Source organism: Bombus vancouverensis, chromosome 12 (assembly GCF_051014615.1).
Source record: "Bombus vancouverensis nearcticus chromosome 12, iyBomVanc1_principal, whole genome shotgun sequence".
Lineage (NCBI taxonomy): Eukaryota > Metazoa > Arthropoda > Insecta > Hymenoptera > Apidae > Bombus > Bombus vancouverensis.
The window spans coordinates 10,097,883-10,112,181 of NC_134922.1; the positions used below are offsets into that span (position 1 = coordinate 10,097,883).

Below are 14,299 nucleotides of genomic sequence, written 5' to 3' on the forward strand. Positions count from 1 at the left end.
TTCGTACAAGGAACCGGGTTCTTTTCAATGATCCAAAGGTTTCGTGATAGTCTTTATAAAAATCGTTGAACAAAAGCTCCTGGAGAACGTTTTTCTGTACGAATTTCGCGAGAGAAGCCTCATTGGTTGCAGCGAATCCTGTTCGAGGACGAAGAACGACGATCTGCGAAGGAGTTAATGGAATTTACAAGGGACTATAGAGGAACATCGAATAGCGGATGCGTCTTTCTTGGTCCTTGATCGTCTGGTGAAGCAAAGTATCGCAAAAAATGGAACCGGTGTTGTATTCATAATCGATTTTCAGAGTTTTTCGCGACCATTTCTTCTTGATCCCCTCTGTCTCGAGCAGACAGACCTTGTAAAACAAGCCCCCAATCATCGACACTAACTGTTCGTCCTTTTTAACAAATATAACAAAACTTACGTCTTACTAATCGAGATCGGCAATCCGGAAAGCCATAGCAGTTGATTTTTAATTTATAGATCAATGAAATTAGAGAGTTCAGCAATTTTGATCATTGATAGAACTGCTACGGTATTCTGTGTTTGCAAAGTGTTTCATAATTCCTTTCCAAATGATTTTCACTTCAAAATATCTTTAGGCATATTTTTATCCCAATTTTAACAAAAGGGATAATTTTATTTAATGTAGAGATAATAAAGGAAATTTTAATTTATTAATTTGGTGTTTCAATGGAGAGAAAGGGTTAATTATTATTTTCTTTTTTTCTTTTCAATTAAAATGATATTTATTTTCTTGATAATTATAGTATTCATAAAATAGATTTTAGAGATAAAAAATGTTAAAATAAAAGAGGTGTGTTATACTTTTTTAAAAAACGAGTGAATAAAATATCCAATTTTAAATCCCGCGAAATATTGAATTTAGTACCAAATAGCGTACACAGGTGGCGCATGATTCCGAATAATCCTACGTCGACACCTTTGCAAAAATGCAGCAAACTAAATGCATCGATGCAGCACGTCGGTACAGTAGAAAATACATGTGCTTGCACCGCGCATGCGAGTGACCAAATATATATCATAACTGAGGGGAAATGTCATGCATAATCAGCTGGTCAAATATAGGTGAAAAGATGGCGGGCGTGCAACTTGATGTTGTTAGGTGTCAAAAGAAACAACTTTAACACGCTGTTCACTGGCTGTGTCGACAATATTTTGTTGCAAATGTGTAAATAGATAATTGCTGTACATGATGGCATTTCTCGAGGTTAGTCTCACATTTTATTCGAACATTTGATCGTATTTTATATGTCGTATACATAACCCCCTTTCCCTCACACGAAAACGCATTTATCTTTTAGTGGAGACGCTTCAATTTTTTTGATCTTAAAAAAGAAGTTGACGGCGGGAAAATAGCCACGGCTCTTGGTGTGAGTATTCATCGACTGAAATCGGATTTTTTCTGACATGATATTTGGTTATAGGTTAAGGCTATCGTGTTCGATGTATATTGTATGCTCTGTTGATTAGGACGCCCAAGTGACAGCAGCTACGAGCGGTAACGGGACTCTAGTATTCGGAGATTACACAGGCAATGTGCATTTAGTGAATAGAACTTACGATGTTACCACATTTCGCGCTTATGATGTCACATTAACGCTAGCTCAACAAGTCCAACATTCCACTTTCTTGTTCACCATTGGTGTTAGTATCATTGCATAATTGTTACACATTGATGCAGAGATATTTGTCATTAATGAAAAGTATGTTTCTTAGGAAGATGAATCAGGTTGTAATCCTACCATAAAGGTCTGGAATTTAGCTAAACCAGATAAACAAGGCAATCCAACATGTCTTCGTATAAGTAGAGCCATACCAAGTTATAGAGCAGTTCCTGCAACTGCTCTATGTGTGCATACTAGTCTTACATTAATGGCTATTGGCTTTGGAGATGGCTCTATTATGTTGTATAGGTAAAAATAATTAATTTTAATAATGGTAATCTTCTAATTTTCAAACATGTTTTAATACACAACTTTCAATCCTTAGGGGTGATTTAACTAGGGAAAGGAAAAACAAGATAAAAGTATTCGAACATACCAATTTTTCAGTTACTGGTTTAGCAATAAAATCTAGTGGCAAACAAACTCATTTATTTGTTGCTACACCAAATAGCGTTTTCGTATATAATATTACTGTTAAGGATCAAGAATTTAAATCTCCCTTGGACACTATGGGCTGTGCCAGAAAGTGTAGTGTTCTTGCAGAATCTATGCAAGATAGTCATTTCATGATTGGTCGTGATGATGTAATAACATTAATATAATTTTATTATGGAATGTATGTAATAAATATTTTTCTACTAATTAATTTGTATTACTTTAGGCAATTTATTGTTACACACCAGATGGTAGAGGTCCTTGTTATGCAGCTGGCGGTCAAAAAATCATGTTAGAGTGGTTTAGAAGTTACCTAGTTATTATAGCAAAAGAAGCTGCGAATGATCCAAGAACAACAACTACCATTTCTGCAAAACCGAGGTAAGGAAATTTTACAAATTCATAGTTTTTACAAATTCATTAAATATAAACTAATTTTTAAAATATCATATGTTTATAGTACTATAGAACCAATACCTCCAGGAGTGGATAAGCATGTAATTACAGTACTTGATATACAAAACAAATGCATTGTTTTTTCTGCCCCAATGTTGTCTGTGCAAGCTGTTCTATCGGAATGGGGTGGATTTTTTATACTCAGTGGAGATAGTAAACTTTATCACTTAGATGAAAAAGACTTGCAATCGAAATTAGCATTACTTTTCAAGAAGAATTTATACGATATATCTATAAGGTAGATAATTTCTACCTGAAGTTGTAGAAAATATTTCAATTATAATTATAATTGTATATAATTATAATTTAATATTACATTATTTTTAGAATAGCTAAGAATCAACAATATGATGCTGAAGGTTTAGTCGATATATTCCGACAATACGGCGATCATTTATATTCAAAGGGAGATCATACCGGAGCGATAGAACAATATATTAAAACTATTGGAAAGTTAGAACCGTCGTATGTAATTAGAAAATTTTTAGATTCTCAACACATAGACAATCTAACGACCTATTTGCAAGCTTTGCATAAAAATGGGCAGGCAACAGAAGATCATACAACTTTGCTACTGAATTGTTATACGAAACTCAATCATACAGATAAATTAAAAGAATTTATCATGGTAAACAAACTATGACTAATTTGGGTACAAAATTTATCGGTAATTTTTATGATTATGTTATATAATGATTTTAGACAAAAGATAGAGAGATTGATTTCGATGTCGAAATTGCAATAAAAGTTTGTCGTCAAGCATCGCCGGAGGATGCTTTGCTGCTTGCAAAAAAACATGATCGTTACGAATGGTATCTTCGTATTCAAATAGAAGATAAACACGAGTACAAAAAGGCATTAGAATATATGGCTACTTTGGACTTTGAAGAAGTACGTTGATACATGCATTTAGACGTGCATCCAGATTCAATTTATTCGATTAATTTTGGACAATCTTTTAGGCAGAATCCAACATGAAGAAATATGGTACTATCCTAATAGAAAATGTGCCAGATGAATCAACGCAATTTTTAAAAGCCTTATGTACCAATTATAGGCCTTCCAATCAACCACTTGTAGATCAGGTAAAATTGAGGAATTAAAAAATAACAGATTTATATTGGTACAATAAAACATATACTTGTAATGACGTATTTGATTCAGGAAATGTTAGACGGTACTGTGGACCAACACATCGATAAAGCTAATCCAGAAGATTTTATTCACTTGTTTTTAAATAATTCAGAACGTCTCGTAGAATTCTTAGAGCACCTAGTAAAAATGAATACCAAGTTAGTATACCGAAATAAATAACAAGGAAAGTTCAATTTATATTCTACAAGTTAAATGTTTTAATACATAGGTGGAGTACTTTGGTATACAACACTTTAGTAGAACATTATCTTCATATTTGGTCAGCTTTGGATAATGATGTGGCAAAAGTACAATATGAACAGAAAATTGTACGACTTTTACAAAATTCGGAAGCGTGTTACGATAAGGATCAAATATTAATCTTATGCCATCAGCATAATTTCAGGCGTGGTTTACTCTTTCTTTATGAAGAAAGTAAATTGTAGGTTGAGGTAACTTACACAATCGATATTATACTTCAAAAATTTATAATGTATATTATATTATATATAGATACCAAGAAATATTACGATTCCATTTACGCGAAGGGGACAGTGAACAAATTTTAGCTACGTGCAAACGATTTGGACATCAAGATCCGAATTTATGGGTCCAAGCTTTATGGAGTGTTGCAAGAAATAAAGAAGCACCAACTAAACTTCTTGCAGACATACTAACCCACATAGGTATGTCTAAAATTTAATTTAATCATTCCAGTTACACATAACATTTTTAAATAAAATTTATATTGGACAGGTCAAGAAAGGCTTTTATCACCATTGATGGTTCTTGATGCACTTTCTACTTCACTTTCTTGTACCTTGGGCGATGTGAGAACCTATTTTAACAGTGTGTTACGAACAGAGCATAAACAAACACAAGCAGATATAGAATTATCTGAAAAGTATCGAGCAGATACTAAAAAGATACGAGAACAAATAGATTCAATTAAAAATAGTACTATTATCTTCCAAGGATCACGTTGCAGTGCGTGTCACCATCAGTTAGAACTTCCATCAGTACATTTTATGTGTCAGCATTCATATCATCAACAGTGAGTTCAGGTTTTATATCATATTATGTATAATAATATTTTATGATGTATTTTAACATGTACGACGTTATTCTCGTAATAGCTGCTTTCAAAGATTCTCAGAGAACGAAAATGAATGTCCAGCTTGTTTACCAGACAATAAAAAATTGTTGGATATCATAAAAGCACAGGAACAATCAAAAGATCTTCATGAAACATTTCACAGTTTATTGGATCGAGCAGAGGATCCATTCTCATTAGTTGCTGATTACTTTGGTCGCGGAGTTTTTAAAAAATTAATGGTGATCACAGATAGCGATAAGATGTTGTCTGCGTCGGTGGCAAAGTTTGATGAATCAAAATTGAATTATGGACCAGGAGCGGAAGCCAGGATCAGATTATCGGAGGGAAAGAACACAACGTTAGGTAAACAAAATTTTATTTGATTAAAAAAATTAATTTATTTACTCTTCAAGACATAGCACAATTTTTTATACAAATCAAAAATTTTATTATAGGAAAAACTGAAACTCATCGTTCGTATGATAATTATAATACAGTAGCGGATGATCGACTGCGATCTTATCCAAAATCAGATCTGTACTCTTCATCAATAGAAGCGAATATCTCTGGTACAATCAATGACATATCTAGTCCACGAGGAAATTCGAAGAAAGCTGTGCCAGTACCTATAAAGGAAGCTCGTATTCTAAACAGCACGACACCAAAATCATCACCAGTTCAAAAATCGTACGTGCCACCAAAAACACCGATTGTACCATCGAATCCATTCGGAGCAGATGACTACGATGAATCGAAAAATCCATTTGCCGAAGACAAAGACGATGACACTACTAATCCTTTTAAAGATAACGACGACACAAATCCCTTTAAGAATAATGACGATGATGACTATAATAAGAACCTGAATCCTTTTGGTAGATAAATTATATTTATTATATTCAACTGTTTCAACCACTAAACTCATGAATCACTAAAAAAGACAATTATGCGTTATTATTGACAAATAGGAATATTACAGCTTGCGAAGAAAAATATCGTAAATGTTATTGTCATATATAAAATTGTAAATTCATTACATGAATCTAGCTTGGCTTTTACCAGTATAATCCCCCACAATTATTCAGCCTAGGTGTATCATGAACTTTATATTGTTTTTTCTTTTTATACATGAATCACATAATAATATCTTTGGTGCTTTATGCAATTTGTAAAATGAAACTATATATTCACGTAGAAAAATAAGATATATAATTGTATATTAAACGATTAATTGTACATATATTCATTTATTATTTTTTTTTAATTTCAACATATATATTTTACAAAATGTCTGTTAAAGAATCTCATTCGATGAGTTTTATAAAAAATACTTTACATTTTACAAAAAGATACATTTACCAAAGTAGTTTCCAAATAGCAATTAACAAATAAGTTATGCATAATATAAAAATACTAGTCCAGTTATACATGATTTAAAATGTGTTTCCATTCACTTATTTGATCACTTATTCTGAAGGCATTCCAACTGTCTACAGTTTCTGGAATTCGTGGTTTTATAGAAACAGGAGTACAATATTCCTCAGTAGATACAGGTGTAAAAAAGTCAGAGAGTATTGGCACAACATCTTTTTGTCTTGGCTCTGGATCTTTACTACGAGTTAATCTGCTTGGCAATTGATTTTCATCTATGGATAAGTCTACCAAATCTTTGTAAACTGCTTCATCAAGAGGGAAATCTAAAGCAGTAGAAACCTAAAACACAAAACATAAGAGAATATTTTATGATCTTATAATTGTAAGCCATCACATTTTTACTACCTTTCCATTTATAAGATATTTATATGAAGCTGGTAAATGTTCAATATTAGTTATAACTTTTTGTTTCTTCATTTTATTTAATTTATTAATTGTACACATAATAGAATTATATTCTGGTTTTGCCAATTTTTCTCCAGAAATAATTGGCTTTGTATGAATGTTTTCATCTGTTTCTAAAATTGCTAAATCATCTGGCTGACTGTGTGATACTCCTGGACCTATGTATGGTTGTATTTTAGGACCAATTATATCTCTTACAACTTTACTGTATTTATAACATGGCATAATATCACGAAGTTTTGAATTTAGATTCTTTTTTATTGTAATTGAACTAGATGTCTTCTGTGTGACATTTAACTTTTTTGTACCAGTGCCAGCAGAAGAAAGTCGATTCTTATGTTTTAAAATGTCTAAATCTGTGGATTTTGTAGTTACAGTTTTAATATTTTTTTTAACAACTGTTGATTTATTTTCTTTTTCTCTTCTACCTTTAGTGTACTCTTTCTTTGAACCATTAATTTTATCAGAATTTTTTGATTTAAGTGTCTTGTCTAAACTTTCACTTTGTGCAATAGGAGAATCTGTAGAAACTGTTATGTCATTGTTTGGAAGTTTAATAGAAATTTTGGGAATATTAACTTCTTTAACATTTGCTTTAATATTCTGACTGTTGTTAGCATCATTTAAAGGATTCTGATTTTCTGTCTTGATAGTGTTTTTATCCAAAGAGGACGAAGTTCCAATTGAACAAGGAGATGCATTAGCATGTAATGTGAAGTTTGATGCATTATCAACAAGCTTTGAACTTTTATTTTCCTGATTGCCAGATATTTCATTCGATTTTACTAATTTAACAGGTTTATCTAGTCTTACGACACTTAGGATTTTCGGCTTATCCTTAATACCATTTTGATCAGTCAAGCTTTTTAATTCTTTTGTTATCGATTTATCAGTATCCGGTTGACAAAATCTTACTTTTGGTCTCGTAAAAAATTTCGTATCCTTAGACATTATACAGAAATATAAAACTCTGAGCTATTTTATTTATAAGAACGTTAATAACGAAGTATAGTACAGCGGTCTGATAACAAAGTACTTATATGAATGTTCAAAACATAACCTTTACGACACAGAGCTTTTGAACGATGTCAAGAGTAACTGTCACTGTCAGAATCTTTTACAGCACTACCAATTTCTTAACAAAACTACAAAGTTTGTCCTTTGGGATTCCCCGGCTTCAATCTTTGTTTGCAATTTTCAACTTACAAAGATAGGTTAGTTATCGAAAAGACTATAGCGCTTAGCGCTCGTGCATTGTTAGGATCGCAATTTGTTCAACAATTAATTTCTTGTGCAGTTGTTTAGCGACAATTAAGAATACTTTGAGAGAATATGGAACCTTATGAGGTAATTTATTTCCTATTATACATAATGTCTCGTTATGAAAACATTCGTTATAGTAGGTTAGAACAATGCGATTTATTACAAACTTGCATAATGTTTTCATTTATTTAACAGAATCCCGATTTTCTACCACTAGAAAATTTAAAACTAACGATTAAAACCAATGGTATTGTCCAAAAGGTTGATGCTTTGGTACGTACATAAATAGCAATATGTTTGTGGATATATCAATTGATATTTGTCAAGCTTCTGATTAATAAATCTTACTACTTTGGTATTATATGAGTTTTTCATACATCTTCAAATCACTTTTCATATTTAATAATAACTTGTTAACAAATTCTCATATGTATTAATATCTATGAAATTAGAAAAATGTTATCATAAATATTAAATTGTTTCTTTCTATGTGGCAATCATTTTAGAGTAAAATATGGGCAAGTGACCACTATTTTTTACATTATGAACCTCCTAATATATATAATGATGATGGATCTGAAATTGTGGGAGCAAAACTACGATGGATAGAAATTGTCAATTATATGATCAATGATTTTAAATGGTTACTCAGCCTTCCATTTTATAGGTAAGCATAATTAGTAACAACAGTACCATTGAAAATGTTCAATAATTCTTCTATGAGATTATAATCAAATTTGCAATCAAATTATTAAAAGCTTTCTTTTAACACATACATTTACATATATTATATATTTATGTATCTCTTATTTAGATTTTGGTCAAATATTGTGTTTAATACTTCAGTATTAGATACATTGGTATCTTTTCTACAAGATGCACCGCCATTCTATGCTTTAGAAAATTTTCCAAATTGCCCAGAAATGTTAGAACTTCTAGAAACACTAAGTCACTATGTACTTATAATTTTTGCACGACTTGTCACAAATAAAGAAAGTCCTGAAGAATATATGAACCGTCCATTTCTTGGAAATTTATTATATGAAAAATACATATTTACGGTACCCATCATCTTTGATCTTTGCCAACTTTATGGTCGAGAAAATGCAAAAATAATGGAAAGGATCTTAAACTCTTTATTTGCACTAGAACCGCAGTATAATAATGATCTTCAGAGAGCTGTTCCTTGTCTTATAGAGGTGAGGTGTTAGATACAATATATAGAACAACTAATGTTTTATCAAAACAGAATTAAATATAAGTGTTGTTAGTTTAGGCCTTTGAAAATGTTGAAAGAAAATTTGGTAGTGATTCTATATATACCAATGAAGCAATTTCACTGTCAAAGCAGGATACTAATTCCTCGAAGCTTACATTATTCCAGTTGGAAGATATGATATTATATGTTCTAGATATATCATCAACTGTTGGTGTGTTTTTAACAAATTATTCTCCAGCAGTGAGTATATTTCACACAGTGGATTTTATGAATAAGTAAGTTAAACTAATTAAACTATGTCCTTATTTGTTCTAAGTGTTCTGAATAGTTTATTTTATCATTTATCATTAGACTTGTTTCAGTATATGAAAACACAATACCTGAGATGTATAAAATATTAAAGAACTTAGCATATAATGATGAAAATATGCCGAAATATATAGAATTAAAGCATCGTCTGGATGTAATAAGGATTGAAATTTTGAAGCTTTTTCGTATTATTATATATGAACCAATATTGACTATTCAAGAAAATTTGTAAGTGTATATGTATATTTAAATTACAAAGTATAATACATCCAATGTATAACATACTATGATTATAACATTATGCTTAGAAGTACGATAAAGGAGGCAGAAGTAAAGGAACGGGTGGACGAATATCTTAATTTATTAACCTTAGCAATTTCTGAAAAAGAATTTATTACAGATTATGATCAATTTTATCCTGTTAAATTAGATTTGACTATATTATCGAATATTTGTCCTGATGCGTATCCTTTTGTTAATGTAGTACTATTATGATTGCAATGATAGACAGATAAATATATGATGGTATCTTTTTATACTTAACAAATATTATTCAGTGATACAATAAAATGTAATTATATTGTGAAATCAGTCAATACAATTATTGGAAGACCCAATATTCCAGATACTAGCTTTTCTAATAAAGTAAATGTAAGTTTGAGAAATGGCTTGCAAATTGTATTTTGATGAAGCTTTTACATAATATTACCTTTTCATAGGAACCTGTAGCTGCAGCTGGACCTAGTGGTATTTTAAGTCAGACAACTATATCTAAAAACATAAAATCTTCAAATGAGAAACGAACTGTGGCAAAGAATTCTATTGAATTGGCTGTTCTTATTTCTGATGTTAAAGATATTTTAAATCATCTAGATGAAGGTTTTATTGAGGTAATTATTTTAATATGAAAGAATTGCGTGCATTTAACAACATTTATTTTACAGACAAGTTTGGAGTATTACAATTATGATAGTGCAGCTGTGATACATGCCGTACTAGAAGATTCATTACCACCAGAATTAAAAGAATTGATGGAATTAGGGCCTAGTGCACTACCAACCTATACAGTAAGAACATTTTATTATTTGAATCATGATACATAATCTACTATAAACAATGTAAATATTCTTACTATTTTTCTAGGAAACTTCAGTTAAGGATGTAGCTAGTGGTATTGAAAGACTGGATATTAATATGCTTGATAATTTAAAGGGTGATAATATATATGTTAAAAAATCTAAAGAAATCATAGATATACCTAAAGATTACATAACTAAAAAGTAAGGATTCAAGGTTACTCTGAATAATACATATAACACATATAAAAATATATATTTGTAGATAACAAGAATATAAACAAAATTTGTTACAGTTACAGTCTCGTCGAAGATGTATACGATGACGAGTATGATGATACTTATGATAATAGCGATATACGTGGTACACAGGATGATTCGACCGAAGCAGATTTAAGACCCTTTACTATACCTAGAGTTTGTATTTATATAATTCGGTTAAATTATAGTCTTCACTAACACTATTAACATAATTATATAAAAATTAACGAACGATAATTTTAGGTTCTTCGCGAGAAACAAAAGGTTGAAACTGAAGAAGTTGAAACGGAGTCAGAAGATGAAGATGTAAGGAATGACCAAAATGGGAGAGACTGCTTTGTACAAAATCCAGAAGAGGTACGCGCTAGAGCAGAACAACAAAGGCAAATGCGAAGTGGAAGAGGTGCACCGAATGTAATAGGTATATTTGTCAATTTTTATAAAGTGCTGAATATAATTTAATAGTTACACTTAAATACAGCATGCATTATTAGTGTCTTTTTATCAATTCCAGTATTAAAATGATGTTGTTTTCATATGTGCAGGTAATCCTAAAGGTCAAGGACAAGAGAAAGCTGTATTATATAATAGGCAGCAAAAGAACACCAAGAAGGCGGAACGCGCTAATCACAATCGTCGTTCTGGTGCCCAGTGGAAACGAAATCAAGGAATGGTTCCATCATAAATCTATCGATACTTTTACAATATGAATGTAAATACTGCCATGTGATAAATACATTCGTACCTATGTTAATTTTATAGATTCAGTATTTAAATTATCACAACTTTGTTAAGATATTTGTTTAGGAAATTTTTATGATTCTTAATGATCTTTAACTATTGTAAGAGCTCTTATTCTATTCATTTGATTAGTGACTGCTTGTTGGTATTCGTCTTCAGGTACCATAGCACTGGATGGCGATCCTGAAGTGTTTGGTACTGGCATTAAGTGTGTAAATAAATGAGTTGCACTCCCATAGTAATCTAATTGTATCATGATTACAGCATGTATGCTAGGTTTAATATATTCCAATCTCTTGTCTAAAAACATTGGTAGTTCTACAAGTAATTGAGCATGTACAGTCTTCAAGTCCTTAGCAGCTGCTTCTTCTGTTCTGCGTTCTCTTTCTAACTTTGCGATATGACTAGCAGTTCTGTCTTTTTTCTCTTGCAATTTTTTGACACGATTATAAGAGTATTTCCAAGTTGTCACCAGTTCCTCACGTTTGGCAATTGCTGCAGCTATTAAAATGAATTCATCTCGTAATTTTTTTAATGGTTCTATGAAAGTTTTTTGACAGAGAGCTGCCATTTCTTGCACTGTTTTCCCAATCTAATAAATGAGCAAAATTTTCATGATATTTCTTATTATGTAAAAACAATCTGTAAACTTACCTGTGTTGTTACTGAATGGTAATTTTCCACTACTTTTCTGAATTCATCACTGAGATGTGCTAAACCACAAGTTGTTAGGTTTAATGTCAACCTTTGGTCTGCTCGATCTAAATTTAGCACAGCTTCTATATATTTTTTCATTTCCTTTGTCAATTTCCTAATTGTATCTTCAACGCTTGAAAAACAAATAAGAAATTTTTAAGTATACGAAATTTTTTTAATATATTTCAACACATCATGGCAACAAGTATTCTAACAATAAATATACATACTAAATGAGTCTTTGAACTGCAATATCTAATTCTCTGTCTTCTGAATGAGTTAATAGAGGTGGTGCTGGTGTAGGCCTCTGTGTCAAATGATTTTTCTTCAAAGGATTCCTGTATACATTGTAATATTATTTAGAGGTGTTGTAACCTATTAGACCTTTAATTAGACTAATTATAATAGATATTTTATATGTATATTATATTATAATTCATAATAGAATAATTTAGATTAACCTATTAGACCCATTAGATTAATAAATAATTATAAATGATATTACTTACCACGTCATATTATTGCCGTAATTTAACAAATCTTCATAATATTATATTTCATCAATCAAAGTTGTTTTACATGAATAGATTATTACGATTATTAGTTAAGAAAACATCGAACACAGTGACGTCCACAGCAATTCAAAGTCTTATCGTTACTAATCTAGTATTCAATAGATAAAGTACAAGATAAAATGATCTATATATTTTCATACTTCATTATGTTCATTTTTTAAAACTTATCAATAAATATTGAAAGAAATTATGTAATAGAAAAAAGTTGACTCTTTTTCTATTCAAATTTAACATAATACTTTCTAACCTCAACTGTCATATTTCTAACGTCAACTTGACGTTTAAATCTGACATAATTGCAATATAAACATGTTTTTTTTCTTTCCTTTTTAAAGGATTTTATAACTGCAAAAATATATATACGCAAATAATATAGTTGCTAAATATTTTTTATTAAAATGAGTTATACAAAGTTGAAAATAATATAGATACAATGAGCTTTGATATTTCTTAAATTGCCTTACATCTTTATTTAGTATGTACAAGATTAAGCAGAATTTAGTGATCTATTATGATTAATTCGTCTATACCCCAATCCTCATAACTGTTGTCAGGTAAGTAACGTCTAATTATAATTGGAATTTTTCTTTGTTTTAGTTCTTTCATTGCAATTTGCAGTGGATCAGTTTCTCCTTCCAACTCAACCATCACAGGAGCACACATAGCTATTTGCAATGCTCTTGTCCCTAATACTCTTGCCCTTTCATATCTAAAAGCACGTATTTAAAGTATTTTTATTATTCTTAACATCAAAAGCTTTTGTTTAACATCACCTACTTTGTCATATATCTTGTTGTAATTCTTTTGGACCTTTGCACTCCACCAGTAGCTTCACCAGCTGCTAATAATTCTATATTTTCTCCATCTTCTTCTTGAGGTTCTAGTTCAATGTTGTCATCATCATCTACATCATCAAAATCATCTGCTACCCTGTAAATGAGGAAAAATTCAACGATCTTGATATACTTAAATTGAAATAAATATAATTGTATAAAAGAAATGTTATACTAGATCGTTAAAACAATTTATTAAATATCTTTTAGGTTATGTTTAACTTTATGTGTAATAAGGTGATAAAGGAATCTTTTTAACAAGAAATCATTCATCTGAAAGTAGTTGTACTGCTAAAAGCTTTACGACTATAATTATTCTTCAAAATATCAATAAATTTTTGTCATAAAACTACAATACACACAAGTGGATATGTATAAGATACCAGTTCAGTAAATATTACGTACTCATCTCCATCAAAATCATCATCTGCCATTTTTTTTAATCAAATAAATGTTACTGTTAATACAAATTGATGACTCAATTACTTTTTCTGCAGTTTGTTAAAATATCTTTCGTTGGAAACAGTAATTAACGATGAGTACAAAAGCCAAGCAAATACTAAACACGTAAACACGAATTGAAAATACCACTACTCTCGTGCAAAAATTCCTAGGATGAGTATCAAAGATAATTGATTTGTAGAAATGGAAAATAAACAGATAAGTTACAGAAAATAA

General features: G+C 30.5%; 5 protein-coding genes across 5 annotated transcripts; 2 read left to right on the forward strand and 3 right to left on the reverse strand.

The window, feature by feature from the left end:
* Positions 1-1,078: 1,078 nt before the first annotated feature.
* Vps11 (vacuolar protein sorting 11) lies at positions 1,079-6,051 on the forward strand. Its single transcript, XM_033330569.2, has 16 exons — positions 1,079-1,231; positions 1,326-1,394; positions 1,495-1,668; positions 1,741-1,937; positions 2,014-2,272; positions 2,350-2,504; positions 2,584-2,817; positions 2,907-3,207; positions 3,282-3,470; positions 3,542-3,664; positions 3,744-3,871; positions 3,943-4,155; positions 4,227-4,399; positions 4,470-4,767; positions 4,850-5,172; positions 5,265-6,051. Exons 1-16 carry the CDS (start codon positions 1,214-1,216, stop codon positions 5,690-5,692), a joined length of 3,282 nt encoding a protein of 1,093 aa, XP_033186460.1. The 5' UTR covers positions 1,079-1,213; the 3' UTR covers positions 5,693-6,051.
* LOC117155032 (uncharacterized) lies at positions 6,041-7,599 on the reverse strand. The gene is made up of 2 exons (XM_033330572.2): positions 6,589-7,599; positions 6,041-6,522 (listed from the first exon to the last, which is right to left on the reverse strand). Exons 1-2 carry the CDS (start codon positions 7,597-7,599, stop codon positions 6,232-6,234), a joined length of 1,302 nt encoding a protein of 433 aa, XP_033186463.1. The 3' UTR covers positions 6,041-6,231.
* Positions 7,600-7,853: 254 nt separating this feature from the next.
* Positions 7,854-11,530, forward strand: LOC117155031 (activating signal cointegrator 1 complex subunit 2). Its single transcript, XM_076623538.1, has 14 exons — positions 7,854-7,995; positions 8,107-8,184; positions 8,418-8,578; positions 8,726-9,110; positions 9,188-9,405; positions 9,482-9,667; positions 9,748-9,903; positions 9,997-10,090; positions 10,159-10,329; positions 10,384-10,506; positions 10,583-10,719; positions 10,812-10,932; positions 11,020-11,197; positions 11,322-11,530. The coding sequence occupies exons 1-14, from the start codon at positions 7,981-7,983 to the stop codon at positions 11,459-11,461; spliced, it is 2,163 nt and encodes a 720-aa protein (XP_076479653.1). The 5' UTR covers positions 7,854-7,980; the 3' UTR covers positions 11,462-11,530.
* LOC117155033 (bridging integrator 3 homolog) lies at positions 10,756-12,904 on the reverse strand. The gene is made up of 4 exons (XM_033330573.2): positions 12,723-12,904; positions 12,444-12,551; positions 12,172-12,346; positions 10,756-12,109 (listed from the first exon to the last, which is right to left on the reverse strand). Exons 1-4 carry the CDS (start codon positions 12,728-12,730, stop codon positions 11,600-11,602), a joined length of 801 nt encoding a protein of 266 aa, XP_033186464.1. The 5' UTR covers positions 12,731-12,904; the 3' UTR covers positions 10,756-11,599.
* A 257-nt stretch (positions 12,905-13,161) lies between these two features.
* Positions 13,162-14,199, reverse strand: RpII18 (RNA polymerase II subunit RpII18). Its single transcript, XM_033331181.2, has 3 exons — positions 14,027-14,199; positions 13,566-13,718; positions 13,162-13,497 (listed from the first exon to the last, which is right to left on the reverse strand). The coding sequence occupies exons 1-3, from the start codon at positions 14,053-14,055 to the stop codon at positions 13,287-13,289; spliced, it is 393 nt and encodes a 130-aa protein (XP_033187072.1). The 5' UTR covers positions 14,056-14,199; the 3' UTR covers positions 13,162-13,286.
* Between the last annotated feature and the right edge of the window lie 100 nt (positions 14,200-14,299).